Source organism: Natrix helvetica, assembly GCF_964273705.1.
Source record: "Natrix helvetica genome assembly, chromosome: Z".
In the NCBI taxonomy this organism is placed as follows: domain Eukaryota; kingdom Metazoa; phylum Chordata; class Lepidosauria; order Squamata; family Natricidae; genus Natrix; species Natrix helvetica.
In genome coordinates this window covers 79960049-79980815 of record NC_138554.1, presented here as the reverse complement: position 1 = coordinate 79980815, position 20767 = coordinate 79960049, and the positions used below count along the sequence as shown (strand labels likewise).

At 40.7% G+C, this 20767-nt stretch overlaps 1 protein-coding gene across 1 annotated transcript in view; it reads left to right on the top strand.

Moving 5' to 3' along the window:
* Nucleotides 1–20767, top strand: part of STAC (SH3 and cysteine rich domain) — a 195318-nt gene that overhangs the window by 137194 nt on the left and 37357 nt on the right. The window contains exons 6-7 of the mRNA XM_081933459.1: nt 16301–16382; nt 17530–17600. Of these exons, the coding sequence (XP_081789585.1) occupies nt 16301–16382; nt 17530–17600 (153 nt within the window). The remainder of the gene's footprint in view (nt 1–16300; nt 16383–17529; nt 17601–20767) is intronic.

Below are 20767 nucleotides of genomic sequence, written 5' to 3'. Positions count from 1 at the left end.
CTCCATCGCGTTTCTTGCCATCGTGTACAGAGAAACAAAGTTTGTGGGACTAAAAAAAAACTTCAATCAATTACAACTGGGGGGGGGGGGAGATCTCGCAAAGTTGGAATTGATAGATTGAAAGGGTTTTTTTTTAAGTCCCACAAACTTTGTTTTCCTGTCCAAAACGGCAAGAAATGATGGAAAAATGCTACAGAGGGAAAATTAAATAGGCAAAGAAATGCTTGGGAGAAGCGAGGACCTGGCCGATGGTGGGTGGGGCAGGCTCCATGGAGTGGTGCTGAAATGGAGAAAAGAGCAACAGAGCAGCCACCTTGGGTGGAAAAAAAGCTGCTTTTCCTTATTTCCTTGCTGCTTGTCTTTCCCTCATGCAGATAGCTCTCTTCCTCATTTCCCTTTGGATTGCAGGGACCAGGCAGAATCCTCTATGCTAGCACGGGGAAGGGGGGGGGGGAAACAGAGCAGCCACCTTGAGGGAAAAAAGCTGTTTTTCTTCTTTTCTTGCCGCTTTTTCCATGTGCCAGCAGCTCCCTTCCTCATCTGTCTATTGACTGTAGTGCCCAGGATCCTCTTTAATAGAAGGGGAGAATTTAGCAACTGGACTCACACCTGCCATTGTAAAAAGGGCCCAATCTTTACACAGGAGAATGATAAGGGAAGGTTTTTTGACACAGGAGCACACTTGAGCATCCCCCCACCCCACCCCAATCTCTGCCCATTAGTGGCAGAGCAACACCTCCCCTCACTGGGTGTTATCCAAGGGGAAGCAGCCAGAGCAGGGAGTGCCGAGGAAGCCTTGTGCAAAAATGCACGGTCCACACAGGTGATGTGGGTGGGCACTCGAGTTCGTGTGATAGCGCGCATATATGTGCTTTTGGCACCCGAAGCGAAAAAGGTTCACCATCACTGCTCTATAGCATGTCTAGGCACTCCCCACATAGGTATTTTGTAACATATATTGATATTTTTTCCAAACACGCAATAAGACATTCCTTAAAATATGACTTTTAAAGATCTTATCAACCTTCTTATCATATATTAAGCATGCCAGCCATATAGCAAATCATAACCCTCAATATTCTATATTCTATCCTCTGTTAAGTTGATCCAATCGCTAATTGTTACTAAAACTGCTTCATAGTATAATTTTAAATTGGGCATTTTTAAGCCTCCTCTTGCATTATTTTAAGTTTTACACTCGGTTTCTTTCCTGCCCAAACAAAGTTGTTAATACCTTTCTGCCATTCTTCCAAATTTGCGTCTTTTTAAAGTATTGGTATCATTTGAAAAAGAAATAGAAACTTAGGCAAGACATTCATTTTAACTGCTGCTATCCTTCCCAGCAAAGACAATTGTAATTTTTTCCATTTATTCAATTCTCCCCGAATTTTATGCCTTAATAGTTCATAGTTATATAATTTCCCATTTAAAGTTGTAATACAAATTCCTAAATATTTAACCTTTTTTACTATCTCACATCCTGTTACTCTTTCTAATTCTTTTTTTGTTTCCGTAGTCATTTTTAGTTTGTCTTTCCTAGATTTACTTTGAACCCAGATACTTGACCATATTGGTTAATTATATTCATTAAACATATAACTGATTCCCCGGGCTGAGTTAAAGTTACAACCAAGTCATCCGCAAATGCTCTCACTCTATATTCATAGTACCTATCTTAATTCCTTGTAGTTCATCAGACCCACGTATTCTATTCAATAACAATTCCAGAGTTAAGATAAACAATAATGGAGATAAGGGACACCACTGTCTTGTACCTTTTTCAATCTTGAAAGATTCTGTTAAACCTCCATTAACTGTAATTTGTGCTGTCTGTTTCTGGTACATTGCTTTAATAGACTGCATGAAATACTCTCCAAACTGCATCCTTTGTAATGTTTTTATTAAAAATTGCCAATTAACTTGATCAAATGCTTTCTCCGCATCTAGGAATAGAAGCACTGCCGGGACCTGGTTATATTTTCCCAAGTATTCCATTAAATTGATAATCTGTCTTACATTACTTTTCATTTGCCTTCCCTGTATAAAACCAGACTGGTCATTGTGAATTGTTTGTTGCGCAGTTGCCATCAACCTATTCACCAATATTTTAGCAAAAATTTTGTAGTCTGTATTAAGTAAGGAAGTTATTAAGTAAGTTATTTTCTTTTCTTAACATCTTAATGATATGCTGCTGGGAATCAGCCCGGTCCATAAACCTCACTTTTCATCAGGGTGTTTTTCCCCTGACAATTTATGGTAGCAGAGGATGGTTCAGGTTGTGGAACGTTGGTTATGGCCAGTGTTACAAGTGGAGTTTGTGGATCACGCCTTGCACCACGACGACCTTGTCTTCCGCCTCTACCTCTGCCTCTGGAGTCTGTTCCTCTGGGCTGGTACGTGACGGGAGCTGGAACTCGTTGCGGACAATCCCAGGTGTCATGTCCCACACGGTTGCAGGTGTAGCATTTTGGCATCCTTGGAGCGTAGCCTCTTCCTCAGAAGGGACGTCTGGCTGGAGCCTTTGATGCTGGGGGTCGTTGCAGATGTGGTGTAGCTAACTTGATAGCTTCCTCTTCCACTAAATTTTTTGGCCTATAATTTTTTGGCTGGGTAGGATCCTGTTCCTCTTTTGGAATCAATGAAATAAAAGCTGTTTTCCAGGATGGTGGAGCCCTGCCTTCCATTTGAATTTTATTAAATAGTTCCCTTCATTTCTAGTGTAGCTTTTTATAATAAACCGCTGTCAGGCCATCTGTGCCAGGTGCCTTACCAACTTTTAACTGCTTAATTGCCAGGAGGATTTCCTCTACAGTTACAAGTTTATTCAATCTTCCCTTTTGCTCATCTGTGTATAAGATTTTTTCTCTCTCCAGATATCGGTCTATATCTGACCCTTGTATTTTATCACCAGCATACAATCTGGTGTAAAATTCTAGAAAAGTCTTTTTAATCATATCCTGTTGAAAGACTTCCTTCCCTTTATATTCTACTTTCTCTATATTACGGGATCTTTGTTTTTTCCTTAACATGTATGCTAACCATTGACCCGGTTTATTGGCATTACAAAAAGTATTATGTTTAGCATATAAAAGATTAGTGGCTATCTGATCCGACATTAACATATTGAACTGTCCTCGCAGTAAAGTAATTATCTCTTTTGTCTTATTATCTGGTTTAGACATTAACTCCTGCTCTTTTTTTAAATCTCTTCCTCTAATTCCCTTTGTTTTTCCTTTTTCTACACTTATGAACATTATTCAAATTTATTAAAACACCTCTCATGTATGCTTTACTTGCGTCCCAAACCATTTCCATTGATATCCCCTTATGGATGTTAAAAGCAAAATATTTTTTCAATAGTTTTTTACATTCCGTAACATTTTTCTCATATCTAAATAGATTTTCATGTAATCTCCAAGACCTCCTGGGTCGGTCTCCATATTCAAGTTCTATCCAAACCGGGTTGTGATCTGTTAGAGTTCTCAGGCATATCTTAGTCTTCTTTACCCTGGAAAAAAGATCATTTGCAATTAGTATAAAATCAATTCTGGAAAAGGATTGATGCCTATCGGAAAAAAAGGTAAAGTCCCATTCTTTAACATTCCGTTCTCTCCAGATATCCCTCAGTTCAAAGTCATCCATCATATCAAAAAAAGATTTAGGTAGTCTTGTTCGTATTCGTGTGTTTTGCAAAAGCCTCTTCTTTGTGCCTCCACAAGTTTATCATCCAACTTTATATTAGCCTCCTTAATTTCTTCCACCTTCTCATCGAGAGATGCCAACGTAGCCAAATAGTCCTTTAAGTGCCTCAACTATATCCTCCCTTATCTCTTGGTTACGTGTTTGAATTAAATCTTTAATTCCAGATATTTTATCAGAGACATCTTTGAAGGCACTTGTAAATTTCCCCTCCGTGACAACTGCCTGTTCTTTTAGTGCGTTTTGTAAATTATTTTGTAGAGCCTCCAGTGTCAGGTTTTGTGGTTGTGTTCTGTAACTTTGAAGTTTGGGCCGGTGAACTGCCCGCACTCTTTGAAGTATTAAATTTTGTTTTGGAAGCCATTTCAAAATATTTAGATCAGGCTTTCAAACAGCCAATTTATTCAATCGAGAAAGCCCAAAGAAAGTATTCTTTGAGTATTCCAAATAAAGTATTCTTTGAAGTCTGTTCAAAGAGGCACTTAACAGGTGCTAATCAGTTTCCCACTTCACTTTCGTTTTCAACACACCCTTTGTTCCTCCGGCGCCATTTTTTGGGGGGGAAAAGTTTAAGTTTAAAGAAAGAGATATAATCTACGGAGTTAAGGCTGGTACTTGCATTTGTTGATCTCCTAGTTTGCTCTGCCAGCTTCTCATTCAGATGTAAAATAAACTTGAAGTGGCTGGTGTGGACGCTGCCTTTTGTTCTGCAAATGCAGATGAGGAGATCGTCAGGCTTCCTGGGGAGCTCACACCTTTCATGCCACAGAATTGCTTCTGGGGCCGCTGGGCGAATATTCCCTCTGCCAGAGTGCTCACCTCCCCCCTTTTTTTCGAGGGGGAGATTTTCAAACTGCTGGACAGCTGATTTATGATATCCTAGCAGCTTGTTACTCAAACACGGACTGGTGTTTCGAAGAGAACATCTTCCAAGGACAGCGGCGCCACCGGAAGCAATCTATCTGCCCTTCAATGTCTGAGAATGGTTTGCATCTTTGTGCCCGATTGTAAGCATTAAAAAATATTGTGCTAGTGCTGGATAAATGTTTGCCAATCCAATCTCTGGATTTGGTTAAAGCATCCTGCTCCTGTTGTTTACTCTTCTCTCTACAAATAATGTGTGATTTTGATTGAAAATGTTCCATTTTTTCTGATTGCTGAGATGATTGCTGATTCTCCTTATTTGTCCCTGCTGCCTCAACCTGAAATTTTTTGCACTCTCTAAAAATGTGAACACCTTTCTCTAATGAGAACCCATGTTTTGCACAGTACTCACAACCTAACTTTTTGTCAGATAGTGACAGTCCATCATACTTCTCCTTGAAGTTTCTGTATTGCAGCAAACTCCAGCAGTCAGGAAGTTTTGGAAGACTTTCTGTGGAGATGGACTTGCTGCTTTCTCTGACTTCAAAGTGGTGGAAGTAGTGGTGCTGGTGGTGCTGGCACTGGTGATGTTGGTGGTGGCACTGGTGGTGCTGATGGTGCTGGCACTGGTGGTGCTGGTGACTGTTGTGGATCAGCTGATTTCTCCTGTCTTGGTTTTTTGGAGAAGAAAGCGGTCATTGTTGCCTTCATTCTATTAAATAATACTAACTGAAAAAGAAATAAAACAATATTTTCCCTTGGACTCAATTGTGGTTGTAAGCTAAGCACTACAGGTAACAGAAGGGATCTCTGTTTTCACCCAACAATGTACAGTATTTTCAGGAAAGATATAGTTTTTCAACTAAGATCAAGAAGAATGAATGTCATAGATAGATTCACAGAGCAAAACAGAATTCTTTTTCTGAATGTATTCCTCAGTTCAAAAAACAGGAATATATGAATTAGGTCCAGTACTTAGGTCAGTCCAAGTAGCTATTTAAGAGTTAGAGGTGTCATGGTTAGAAGCAATGGTAAAGCAAGTTATGGATTTAAATCCAAAAATATTTTGTTGGGTATTTCAAAGGGAATACAATACATATTTAATTTTACACATGTTAACAGCTGCTCGAATTGTGTTTACACAGCCGTGGAAAAACAAAGATATGAAAATGAATAAAGAAAATATTAGAATGAATAAATTAACAATTAAAATCAAGACGAAGAATACTTTTTCATGTGGGGTTTGTTTTATCAATGGCTAACTAACAGAGACAGGTTAGAAAAGTATGAAAGAAGTATGAAAGAAAACACCAATTATGTAAGGAAAGGTCACTAAAATATATAAGCAAATTATTAATTCCTGAACATTATTAATGTGTAGATACCTGTGTGACATTACACACACACACACACACACACATACACATAAACACAAACTATGACAGCACTAGGAAAAAACCAAAAGAATAATAGTTTTCCACCAAAATACTGGAGATGAAACCAGTTTTCCCCCTAACCCTAAGGACAGTTGGATAGCCATTTGCCTGAAACGGTATAGGGTTTCCTGCCTAGGCAGTGGGTTGGACTAGAAGGCCTCCAAGGTCACTTCCAACTCTACTATTGTATTGTATTGAATAGAAACCATCAAGGCATTGTGGAAAGTATAAAGGACAATGCCAGAAAGCTCACAGAACCAGAAACCACAGAAAGCAGTGGTTTTCCCCTTTAATAAAACATCAGACAAAAACCAGCTGAAAGGTAAATTCTTAAGTACACCCATTAAGACAAAGGCTAAAAATAGCTCACCTGGAACTCCCCTTTTCCTATTTCCTGGCAGAACTAACCCCCGGGATAGGAAGACAAAAGATCTGGGACCAGGATTAACCTAGGAAAACAGGAAAACAAAAGCAGTGCAATCAGAAACTTATCAAAACCCATCACGCTGCAGGAGCTCACAAAGCAGCACACAACTCAACATATGAAAGGAGTAGTTTTTGAGTCTTTAAATTTGGCGTTTATGAAATTATCGAAGCCTTGGGTAGATTTTGAGTTTAACGGTTCTCCCTCCTGTTTGCAATGATAATCGGTGCATTCTGTCTTTATCTGGTGGCATAAGGTTTTGTAGTGTTTTTTTAAAATTAGCTACATAGCCCTCTCACCAAAGATATTTTTTGGGATTATAACTTTCTTATTGTTATGGGTAATTTTTTTCCTTTAGGGCTTATTTTTGGTACATATAGGTTAATGACTCTATTGACTTCAAACAATGGTCTTCTGCAGTATTACAACCTCTAAACAAAAGGTGCCAATCAAGAAATGCAAGGTCAGCAGCTATGATTTGGAGTCACATCATTATGACCCTTTTTGCAAGGATACAAGTTGAGACAAAAATCAATCATACTGTGTTGGAAAAGGGTTCTTTAACTTGTAGGCCATAAATTGAGTTTAAGCTATTGACATTGGGTCTTTATTGATTAGCCCTTTGGCCATATCAAAGTGCAAAATTCCAGAAACAAATTATTACTAAAATTTGATAAAAGCAATTTAAAATGAAATTGGAATAAAATATAGTCTAAAATGAAATTGGAATAGAATACCATAATTTACGCTATAGATAAAACATGATAAAATTATATTTTGGTGTCACTCCTGCAATCTACCCCAATCAGTCGCACATATGCAAATCTCATATAAACCATTTTGTTTAAGTACTGTGCTGTTTTAAATATGCTGTTTTCAGGTTCTGGCCACACATAAGGTAAGTTGTTTTGATATGGGGATCCCAAAGGGGCATTTGTTTGGTATATAGACCAAAGTACCTGTCTCTCACTCCCTTATAGAAGCAACAGTGAAATAGGATGTGAGCCAGGTCTTCTACTTTTGCTACTCCACAAACACAGACACACCCATTGTAGAGCACAGAATGGAATCTCTCATATCTGACCATTGTGTCAAGCTGTTTGACTCTCACTCATGTAAATATCTCTGTAAGATGTTTTGGCAGTTGTAACTTCAAATAGCTGTCTGCTTGAAAAGTACATTTGTATTTACTCAGCCATCTCAAGTTGACCAACTAGCTATATCATTTGGGCTTCTATATCCTTTGGGCAGCTCTATTTTTTAGTTGTTCTCCAGCTATGCAAGAGACAGGAATGACACAGCTTCTTACAAAATTTGATAGTTTGATGATCCAGGAGATTTGTGACTATAATTTTATTTGCTTTAGTAGACATAACTTGGGAAGTCTGTCAGTTTCCATTTCATTGACTGCACCAGTAGTTATATGCTCTAATTTTGGATAGTGCATGAATTGTATGAATTCCCAATTCAGCTGTAATTCCTGCAGCAGATGTTCTTGAGTCTACACTCAAAATATCTCGTGCTGGGACTATGTTTGTTCTAGGACTGTGGTTGAGTATACACCCCAAATGTCTGCTCCATACAGGGGTAACGTTAGCTTTATAAACCTTAATTAATGGGGCTAGAGAGCCTGGGTATAGGTTCTTTAGTTTAAGCACTAAATTCAAACGGGCTTTTGCTCTAAATGTACTGTTGATGATGGCAAGCCCAAGATCCAATCTTTGAAAAAGTTATGCCTAAGTATACAAAGGTGAAACCTGTTCAATTGGTTCACTATCTAATTGCCACCTATCTCTCTGATAGTGTTTTCCAAAAACCATTATTTTTGTTTAATTTATTAATGATTATGGAGCTATCCTGGCAATAAGAGCTGAATCTTCTTAGTATCCTACGTAATTCTACTTGGGAATAAAATCATATCATCAGCATAAAGCAAGCTGTTTATGATTGGCCACTAGGGCATCTTACCCACATGCAAGTTTATAGCCGGGCAGTTTAAATGCCTTTGTGAACTGGAATAGTAGGATTCTATATCTCTCCGCTCAGCATGGGGATAAAATCATCTTTTTACAATACGTGATGGGACAGATCATGGAAAGTCAGAAGTTAGTGAGTTGGATTGGCAGTTGATTTCCCGAGGCTTATGATCCTGGGGGATTTCAATGTGCCTTCCATTGGTGAGACATCCTCAGGAGTTCATGGTTTCCATGACGGTTATGGATCTAACTCAGTTAATTCAAGACCTCACCCATAATAGGGGACACACGATTGACCTGATTTTTGTCTCTGGGCAGTGGATGAATGATCTAGATTTAGGGGATATTTCTATCCAACCCTCGTCATGGTCTGATCATTTCCTCATCAGGCTTGACTTCCATACTGCTACTCCGCACTGCAGGGAGGCAGAACCGACAAGATGGTTCTGCCCCAGGTGCCTGATGGACCCTGAAAGGTTCCTGATGGAGCTTGGGACTTTTCCTGAATCCCTTTGTCACAGCTTCTTTAGCCAACTATCGTCCAGAATCCAACCTTCGCTTTGTAGTGAAGGTTGTTGACAGTGTGGTAGCACGTTAGCTTCCCCAGTACCTGGATGAAGCTGTCTACCTGAATCTGTTTCAGTCGGGTTTCAGACCTGGGTATAGCACGGAGACAGCATTGGACACATTGGTTGATGATCTCTGGCGGGCCCGGGACAGGGGCTGCTCCTCTGTCCTGGTCCTATTAGACCTCTCGGCGGCTTTCGATACCATCGACCATGGTATCCTACTGTGACGACTCGGGGGGTTGGGAGTGGGGGCACCGTTTTATGGTGGTTCTCCTCCTACCTGTTAGATCAGTCACAGTTCGTGTGGACTGGAGGGCAGGGATCTACCTCAAGGTGCGTCACTTGTGGTGTGTCCCAGGGATCGGTTCTCTCACCCCTCCTGTTCAACATATATATGAAACTGCTGGGTGAGATCATCCGTGGTTTGGGGGTACAGTATCATAAATATGCTGATGATACGTAACTTTTCATCTCTACCCCAAACCACCCAAACGATGTCCTCGACGTGATGTCCCGATGCTTGGAGGCTGTGCAGATCTGAATGGGGAGGAGCAGGCTCATACTCAATCCCTCCAAGACGGAGTGGCTGTGGTTTCCGTCATCCCGATTTGCGCATCTTGTTCCATCTTTGATGATAGGGGGAGAACTTTTAGTCCCCTCAGAGAGGGCCCGCAATCTGGAAGTCCTCCTGGATACGCGGATTAGTTTAGAAGAACACCTGACGGCCGTGACCAAAGGGGCCTTTTACCACATTTGCCTAGTACATCAGTTGCGCCCCTTCCTGGATCAGGATGCTCTGTGCACAGTCACTCATGCCCTCGTCCTTTCTCACCTGGACTACTGCAATGCTCTCTACATAGGGCTGCCCTTGAAGAGCACCCGGAGGGTTCAGCTGGTCCAGAATGCAGCTGCAAGGGTTATCATTGGTGGTACCTAGGTGCTCCCATGTTACACCGCTTTTAGGTGGCCTGCACCGGTTGCTGGATGTTTTCCGGGTACGATTCAAGGTACTAATTATGACCTTTAACGCGCTCCATGGCTTAGGCCCAGGGTACTTGCAAGACTGCCTACTGCCACCAGTAGCCTCCCACTGTCCAGTGAGATCCCACAGAGTTGGCCTCCTCAGGGTGCTGAGGAGACAGCTAGTGACCCCCTGGGGGAGAGCCTTCTCTGTGGGAGCGCCTTCCCTCTGGAATGAGCTGCCCCCGGAACTTCGCATAATCCCCGACCTCGGGTCCTTCCGACGTGCCCTTAAAAAGTTGGGTTGGCCTGAACAAAATTTTAAAAAGATTGATTTAATCGTTAATTTTCATCCAATTTTTAAAATGTTCATATTAATTGCGTTTGTTTTTGGATATTCTATCTAATTTCTTTTTTGGCTACACTGTGGCAAGATGAAGTTGCACAGAACTTTTCGGAAGAGAAAAGAGTTTGAAGCATTTGGTGAACAGATAAATCCTTTGGACTCTCTTCGGGAGCTTTAGGTTGTAGAAATGACACCAGTTGTGTCTGTTGAGTGATCAGGCTGGACATAGAGGAGGTCGGGGCCGAGGATGCCTTACCAGGCGGTAATTTTTTAGGGCCCATTATGAAACTCAGAGATAGCTATAAGTCTGTACAAAGAAATGGCGTCTGTGGAAAAGCACAACCGGGAGAGATCGCAAGGCAGGCAAGCCCAGAAGAGAATGTTAGTCTTCCTGTGCAACTCCAAGCCAAATAATTGAATCAAATATTCCAAATCCAAGGGAAATATGTAATAGGAGTAGCTCCTGGAGGTCTCTGGGGTGTGAAATAGTATAAAGCCAGAAAATCTTTCAAGAAAGGAACTTCATTCGTAAAGGCAAGGAAGAAGGAGGAAGTTGGTCATCTTGGCTCAGCCTTCACAGAAGGTCAGAAAGCAACAAGTCAAAAGTTCCCGTAAATAGTTTAAAAGAAAACTCAGCCATCCTTTCTCTCGCAATTGTAGTAGAAAGTCATTCTCCCATTACTTAAAGGAAGTGAAAGTAGGTTTTTAACTCTCTCGGAGAGGGAGACAAATGCCGCTTTTCCAAGGGGGGTGGTGGAACCCCCCCCCTCCAATCTTAACACTTCCAAAGATTGAAACGAAGCTTTGAAAAGACTGCTGTTCATCAATTGAATAGATTAGCAAGAGATTTGGAGAGACTTCCCACCTCACCGCACCAGCTGTAGCCTTCAATTAGTTGTTTCCTTCCAGGCTCCGCTCGGCGAAGACGCACGGTGACATGACAGCGCTGCCGCCCACCCCCCATGCTTCCCGGCTCCTGGGGCAAAGTTGGAGACCCCCTCATGGCCGCCACCGATCCAGGGGGTCCCAACAAGCTGCCCTAGTACCTCACTTTATCTTGATTGTATCCCTCTGTAATACAACTTAGAATTGCATTGCTTTTTTTTGTTGTTCCTGCCGCACACTGTTGGCTCATATTTAATTGGTTGTCCACTAAGACTCCAAGATCCCATCACAATTACTGTTATTAAAATTGGTTTCACCCAGTTTCTAGGTGTACTAGGTTTTTTCTTGCATAAGTGTAAGACTTTACTTTTCTCTACCTTGAATTTTATTTTGTTAGATAGGGCCCGGTGTTCAAGTCTGAAGATCCATCAGGCTTGGACTCTGACTGGGTAAAAGTTGGGGGAGAGAAGCCAAAACCAAGGCAATCACTTAACTGGACCATGGAATGACAAGCAACATTTGAAAAACTTAAAAACTATTCTCAGCTGAACCAATCCTAAAACATCCAGATCCAGAACAACTATTTGTCATCCAGGCAGATGGCTAGTGATGTAACAGTAGGAGCAGTCCTACTGCAAAATAATGAACAGGGACAATTACAACTGTGTGCATACATATCCAAAAAATTTACAGAAACTGAGCAAAAATGGGCTATATGGGAGAAAGTAGCTTATGCATTACGATGGGCCCTCCCCACATGGAGACAATTCTTAGAAGGAAACAAAATCCCCTCAAAGTCTGGACTGATCATAAAAATCTAGAAGCTCTGAACACCCCACGAAAATGCTCCCCCAAATAAGTACATTGGGCACAATACTTTAAACAGTTTAATTTCCCCCTCAAATATCTTCTAAGAGGGAAAAACATCTTAGCTGATGCCCTGTCCAGAAAACCCCAATACAACAGCAAAAACACTGAAATTGTTAAACCTATGTTCCAAACACCCCAGCTAGCTGCCAAAGTAATTACCTGAGCACAAATCAAAAAAGAATTGCTTGCCGACAATGCAACGGTCTCCAAATTTAAGGACGCCCTACTTAAGGATAACTAATTCCAAGCACACAAAAACAGTTTGCTCATGACTTAGCCTGGGTAGAAAACAAACTTTACATCCCTGCTAGCCAAAGACTGGATCTCATGAAGTGATGCCACGACTCTAGGATAGCTGGACATTTTGGATTTGTGAAAAGTCAACACCTCATCAAAAGAGAATTCTGGTGCCCATCCCTTAAAAAAAGAAATTGAGAGCTACATTGCTAGCTGTCCTACCAGCGCAGCTGCAAAAAGATGACAAAGAAAATCCCCAGGACTTTTACAAACAGTAGCAGAACCTTCAGCACCATGGAAAGAGATTTCTATTTTATAGATTTTATAGTGGAGCTGCCTGAAACCATGGGAAACAGTTATTTTGGTTGTAATGCACCTCTTTTTAAAACAGGTCCATTTCACACCCGCCAGAAGGTCCTTAAAACCAAGGCACTAGTAAAAATGTTCACATTTATCACCTCCATGGAGCTCCCCAATGGATTATCTCAGACCAATTCACCTCCAAATTTTGGCAGGCTTTCTTAAACCTGTTAGACTGTGCCCAGGGTCTGTATCTTCACATTATCCCCAGACAAAGTGTGAGGCAGAGAAAATAAATGATGCATTGGAACAATATTTAAGATGTTTTATTAACTATTAAGGACAACTGGACCTGTTACCTTTTGCTGAAGTAGCTTACAACAACTCTGTACCCAGCAATACTGGCTTTACCCCATTTCAGTTTGCCACAGGACAAGAATTCAACCCCTTGCCAGAGCTACCAGCAAAGGTGCCTGCCATCCCTTCCCTTAAGGAGTGGATAAACAATCTACAGTCCACTTGGCAAGTAATCGGACTAGCTCTACAAGAAGAGCAGCTTTTAAAGTTCAAGCTGACAGGAAGCACTGTGAACCCAAACCATTCAAAGTAGGGGACCATATATCTATCTATCCATAAAGTTTCTACAATCCTTACAACCATCTAAGAAACTGACCAAAATTCATTGGCCATTCCCCATTACCAGAATCATTAATCCCCTCATAATAGAACTCCTTCCTAAGACATAGGCAAGTTCATCCAGATCAGACCCCTTTTGCCATGGCCCCAAACCCTGTTATGGTGAAAGGAGAAAAACATTTTGATATCCTGGACACCCGCACTCACTATGGCTCCATGTAATATTTAGTGGCATGGAAACACCTACCATCATCTCAGAACAAGTGGGTAGCCAAAAAACATGTAAAAGCCCCCACACTGTTACGGAAATTCCACCTGAAATACCCTCAAAAACCATCCTAAATTGTAATGTATTATATGTTTTATGTCTTTCCAAGTGGACTTTTGGTGGACAAATGGGGGCATTGGATTGGATGCATTTTGTTCTTTCTCCTTTCTATGTCTTGCCTTGCATTGTTTATCTAACCTTTCACCCAATTTATAACCATTGCCTGGTACCTTAGAGGTTGCAGGATGTAAGAAGGTGGGGCATGTGGTTTGAAACTCCGGAACATGATCCTTGAGAATTCCTACTTATCTGCGTCTCAGATTACTTCCCACAAGTAAAGTAAATGGAGAAGCAAGTTGGAATTGGAGGGGGAGGGAGGGAGGGAGGGAGGGAGGGAGGGAAGAAGGAAGGAAGGAAGGAAGGAAGGAAGGAAGGAAGGAAGGAAGGAAGGAAGATTTATGATACTCTTTGCTAGCCTCCCACAAAGAAACTCACTGGAGAGAAACCTGAATTTTTTAAAATTAGGAATAATGTCTGCGAAATACAAAAAAGAAATCTAGTATTTAATACTACATATAATTACGGCGGCAAGAATTGCCTTTACCCAAGTGAAGATGAAATAATAAGAAAGGTGATGGATTGTGCTGAGATGGACAAACTAACTAAAGAAATTCAGGGAAAAGAAGAATCAGAATTCTACCAGATATGGGATAAATGATATAAGTGGATGGAGGAAAGAAACAAGAATCAATGAAGGAATGTAACAAAACTCAAAAATAGAGTAAAATAAGAAAGTTAAGAATGGTAAAACCCAAATGAAATACAATTGAATGGGAAATAATATAAGGTGGCCGCTATCGACATAATTGCTACTTTCTTTCTAGAACAGGAAGCTCCTGTTTGTATTACATTACATACAAATGTGTTATATGTCTAATTTTGTTTGTGTGTATTTTACATTTGTTAATAAAATTGAAAAATTGAAAAAAAAAAGAAACTCACTGGAGAAGCTAACAAGGTCAGAAATCTCTCCGACTGCTTGTCATTCTGTAGTTCTATTCAGCCTGTAGTCATTCTGTTTCTCTGTTTAGGTAAGAAATATCTCTGAAAGGATGACCCAGCAAGTTACAAGTTGTCTAGTCATTCATCATATTTTTCAAAGCTAGTTGTTTTAAAAAAAAGCTCTCAAAGGAATGCCAGGCATGACTATGAAATAAAACCTGGGATGGAAGAGAACCATATTGTTCAAATGAAGAGATGGGTTATGTTACTTCATACGCAATTGTATCCATACTTACTTGGAACAGAATAGACTAAATTCTTAATTAAGCTACTTGATTCCAAATAGGTTTTAGTAAATATAATTATAACAGTATCTGTATCCAACCATCATCAGGATTCAGTATAGCAACCAAAAGGATATTGAATTCTAACAATGCATCTTTACAGCTTCATCCTATGTAGAGAGGTAAGCTTTGCATTCAAGGAAATACAATATCTTCCTCTTATATTGAAGAGCTACGTATGCTTATTAGGGAATTATATGAGTTGACCTTTAGTATATTGAGTGCATTTTGGGGAAGGGTTAATCTACTTCATATGGAAGCTCTAAAAAAACTGAGTCTTTTTTTTCTCTTGTCTAAATAAGAAAACCTTTTTGCACTCCATTTAACATCTAGGACACCAAATTATTCTATACATAATTGCTTCCATCGAGGATTTAAACTGCTTCTGGATAATATAGTACAATGTTGGTGAACCTTTTTACACTGAGTGCCAAAACAGGAGCATGCGCATATATGAGGGAGCATCAGAAATTGGTAGAGCAGTTCCCTGGTGCGCATGCACAGGAGTTCCAAAAACTGGAAGAGCAGTTCCCCGGCACACAGGAAGATTCTAGTTTCTGGTGTGCATGCACGCATGAAGACCAGCTGGCCAACAAGTGCTGCGGCCCGCCAGCGGCCAGCAGATCTGGCAGAAGATTCAGACAGTGAGAAGGTTGGGGAGGAACATGGGCCAGTCCTGGAGCTGTGGAAGGCTCTGATGAGGGCTCTGTGTTAGAGGCAGAGAGGGGGGCAGAGCCGTATGCCAGTCATCAGCTGTCTTCAGAGACAGACATCATTGGGGAAGATGAACAGCTGGAGCCTGTTCCCAGTGTGCACAAGCACAGAGTTGCCAGACGAAGGGAACAGCTAAAGAACAGGTGGACAATGAATGGCCCTTCCCAGAGGAAGTAAAAGAGGTGCAAAAAGGGAGTGGAATTTGCAGGAGAAAATTAGTTTGTTTAATTGGTTTGTGACTCTCTGAGACTCATTGCCAAGTTTTGCAGATATTGGCCTGTCAGCTCTCCAAACCACATAAGGTATGTGACAGTAAATCCTCCATTGAAAGACTTTGCTGAACGTGAATGAGCAGAATTCACAGTAAATTAATAAAAGGTTTTTTGGTCAGGACAAGGAACTTGTTTCATGCTCTTGGGAAGCCTAGGTCAGAACAGCATGCACCAGAAACCAGAAACTCAGCTTCCTGGTGCATGCATGCATGCCAGGGAGCTGCTGTTCCAGTTTCCGTATCTCTTGTATATGCAAAGACCAGCTGGCTGATGTGCATGTGGTGCCAGAACCTGGAAAAGCAATGGGCGATGGCCTCTAGAGATGTGTGCCACTTCCAGCGTCCATGTCATAGGTTCACCATCACATATATAGTAGAAGCAGCACTGAAGCTCCATTCTAATTACCATATTCTCACTACTATCATCAACTTGTTCCACTCATGTTAATTTTCTTCATCGTTATTAATTTTCAGTCTGTTGCCTTTTTGCCTATTACAGACATCAGATTTGGCAGAGGTTCCTGAAGAAGTTGGCAGCCTAGGAAATATGTTTGTCCTAAATAGGCAACGCAGCAATAGTGGTGAGTGCAAGCTCTCATTTATAGCTAGAACACAGATTATCTCATAGTCTTAAAGTACAAATTCTCTTCTGGGATTAATGTCAGAAGTTGCAAACAGACATTGAGGAGACAGTTACTACTTACTTCCTACTACTATCCAGGGTTTTTAATAATTATATTGTGTTTCTTGGTTAGCAAATCATTAAAAAAATCTTATTTAACATTCATGTTTTCCATATTTATGCACAATTTCACATAGTGCAGGAAGGATGCTGATGGAGTTCTCTGGGTTTCCCAACAAACATCACCAGAATAGAAACAATTTATTTGATCATTATTTGATGAGATTATAGTTGTCTTGTCAGAAGTTCAGCATAAAAAATATATATACTCTAAAACTCCTCCAAAACATTCCTCTTGGCAGTTAGAAAAATGTTCCATGCTGTCTGCAAAGCCCTGATAACACTAAACCTTTTGTGTTGTGCTCACAAGGATTCTACTACAGAGCACAAAAACAAAAACATACATATTATAAGGCAGTTTTCAGGCTTTGTCCTGTGCTAACATAAGTATGGCATTGTTGCCAAGAACCAAGCATCTATAGAAGAAGAGAGATGACGATTCCTCTGAGACAGAGATTACCTCAGATTCCTAGGAAAGCACTATTATGTGGAGAGAATTGATATTTGGTAACTATTTATATTCATGTAAACATTATCAGTTCCAGATAAATAGTTAAATTTCTGAAAACAGAGTTGTTGAATGTTGACAGTAATTAATATGTCAGAAATCATATGTGAGGAAGAAAAGTGAGGAAATATATGTAACAGAATAGAATATTTGAATATAAAATCTTTGTACATTCCTTACATTTTCCCCATACATTTCCATTCAGTTAAAGAATAAGTGGAACTATTTAAAATGAAAATTTTAATACCAATAATGGAATAATGTTCATGGCTTTCATCCCTTTCTCTTTAAAACATTTCACAGCTAGAAATAGTATAGGATATTGATGGTTAATCCTTAGAAAGGGCATAAGAATGAAAGTTACAAATCCTTGCAGGCAAAGACAAAATGAAGTGAAAACATATTAGTAGTACAACTGGTGATGTTCTTTGGGAGGTAGATTCCTAATCCTAAAATATATTTTTCTTTCTGATTACAGTATTTACATATTCAGTAAATGGTATGTCAGATTACGGAGAAGAACCAAAGAAAATTAACTCTGCACTACAGGTGACTTTTTAAATATGATAACAGCATATTACATTTAATGTAAATATATACATTAATAAATAAATATAATAAATGATAATTTGCGGAATAAGCTTTCTTCTCCCCAAATATCATTTAAAAAAAATGAAATTAATAAGATTAGAATAGAATAGAATAGAAACAGAAATAGAAACTTTATTGTCACTTTAAAAGTACACTAGTCAGCCTACATTAAAATGAAATGTTATTGCATTCAGCTCTCAAAAGATAACCATTATGTATATACATGCACATATATGATGACATAGAGAAACATCACAGTCTAGTTTGTATGTATACATATCCATAGCGAAAAAAAGAATCTTGTGAGTTTAGAAGACGGCTGAACATAGGTGTTACAGAATCTAGTAGTCCTGCTATAGATCCTTTGAAACCTCCTCCCAGAAGGGAGCAACAGAAACAGACCATAAACTGGGTGTTTGGGGTCTATAACAATGTTTCGAGCTCTGTGCATAGTGTTTATAAACAGTACCATGAATAATGGAAAGTGTTATTCTCATCTGTCCTTACCATTCTCTGCATCTTCTGAGGCACTGCAATCACCAAACCAAACAGTTATGCAGTTTGTTCAAATGTTCTCAATCGTGCCTCTGTAAAAAGTGGCCAGGACAGAAGGAGAAAGATGTGCTCTCCTCATCCAACATAGGAAATTCAAATGGTGATTTTCACACCTAACTAAAGATAACATGAAGAGACCAAGTCAGATTCTTAGTTATGTGCACCTTCAGATACTTAATACTATTGATCATTTCCACAGCTGCAGCCTTCATACAAAGTGGAGTATGACTACGCCGGCACTTTCTAAAATCAACAGTGATCTACTTTGTTTTGTTAACATTCAAATCCAGGTTCAATCCACCAAAACCTTCACTTCTTCCCTCTAAGAATCTTCATTGTCATCCCGGATAAACTCCACCCCTGCAGTGTCATCCATGTACTTCACAATATGATTCGTAGCAGACTAGATACAGCAGTCATGGTCATCAGGGTGAATAATGAACTCAAGACACAAATCTGTGGAGGACCTGTACTAAAGGAGATGGAGATGGAAACTTTTCCAACTCACACAAACTGGGGACCATCAATAAGGAAATCAAGTATCCAGTTACATGAAGAAGTATTAAGACCTAATAGGCCCAGTTTGTTCACAAAGTGTCCACAAAGAGGAATGATTGTTTTGACATGCATATAAAGCTTCTATAGCTCCATCCCAGATCTTATAGGATTATAGGAAAGGTAAATTATTATAATTCAGCTGAATATAGCAAGAATGATTGTGTCAGATCTCTAAAAGTGATACTACCATTCAATTGGGAGGAGGGGGGCCTTGGAGTCGATTTATTAGCAGTGCCTGTGATAACTGATATTTTACAACTGGTTTCCTGGCGCCAAAGCACCTTGAGATCTCCTCACCTTTTGCGGAAGGTTTATGATGGCTATGTGGGACGGTTTACTTTAATGTCTAACAGAAGGTAGCCATGGTTTGTTTATCTGATTCTCAGGGCAGTTGGTAAAGGAACCATCTGTGTATTGGCTAAAATCTGCATTCATGGGAGGGGTCTCTACTGCTCTAATTCTACTTGTATTGCCTAAGGGCATTGCTTTGAACTTAATGGTTTCCCTTCTACTTAATAAAAGCTTCCTTTTGAAATACTCCCTTTCAAGAGTCTTTCTTAAGCTAGGAGAGGCAATCTTTACATAAAGCAACATCTGCAAAACGGTCAGCCCAGATAAGCAATCTCTCTATAGAGAGGAACCTGTCTGAACACAACAGTGAGCAGGGAGAAGCTGAATGCTGGAAGGAGATGTCACACACACACATACCCCAAACTGGAAGCCTGCTCCCTGTACCCTGTCGGAGAGGATGAGGTGATCCTGGGGGATTCCAAAAAGCTCTGCTGGTTGATCAGCATTGGGATGAGACAGCTGTGATGGGAGGACCAGAGGAGTCACCCTCACCCGTGGTAACCGAAAAACAAGGGTGGACATTGGGGCTAGAAGCCCCCTCTCACCAAGAGGAACTAAACAAAGCCTTGCTGAGAGGGACATGAAGAGACATATAACCCAATTGGTGATGGAGATTTTCGATAATCTCATTCTGGAGGACCCAGAATGGCAGCAAAGAAGCACTGGAAGGGCAGCAGCCGCGAATGATGCCAGGGGGGCAACCCCCTCTCTGGACCCTTCTGATCAAGCAGGTGACACAGCAGCAGCAGCAGGCAACCCAGAAAACCATCCCCACCAGTTGGTGCATGGTTTGGGGCCCATTCCCAACCAACCCCGAAGTCTGCAACAGAAAAGAAAAACACTTGGGGTGAAGTTTGATGGAAATCTGCAACAATTGGGTTTATTTGTTGGGACAAGGACGAGCTCACCACCACCACTACTCCACTGGCAGTAGTGGAAATGGAAATTCTACCCAGTACCAAACTCCCTAAATCCAAAATGTATAGCATGTCCCTGAGGGAGTTGGAAGAACTGAGGAAATTGAGAAAAACTTAGCAAGGGGTTTCATTGAGCCAGCCTGGCCACAAATTGCAGCCCCAGTGTTGTTTAGAGAGGGAAAAGATGCTAAATGTCTCTTCTTGGACTTTAGGAACCTGAATTGCTATATACTGAGACCAAAGCAGAACAGTTAGGAGAGGAGCCCTTACATAAAGCAACATCTGCAAAACAGCCAACCAGAAGAGACAACATTTGCTCTACCGAGGGGACCCTGAAAACCATGTCTGAGCACAACAGCAAATAAGGGGAAGCTGATTGCTGGAGGGAGATGACAACACCCCCCCTCCAACCAGAGAACTGCACCATGTACCCTGTCAGAGAAGATGAGGTCAGCCTGGAGGACCCCCAAAAGCCCCGCTGGTCAATCGACATCAGGATGAAAGATGGCTGGGTGGGAGAACCAGGAGAGTCACTCTTACCCAGGGTAGCCAAAAACTGGGGTGGAAATTGGAGCTAGAAACCCCCTCTGATCAGGAGGAGCTAAATGAAGTCTTGCTAAGAGAGGATTGTCTGAAGACATGTAACCCATTTGGTGATGGAGATTTTGGAAAGTCTCTCAACCGAGGGGAGCCAGAATGGCAACCGAGGCATTGGAAGTGCAGCAATCGCGGATGATGCCAGGG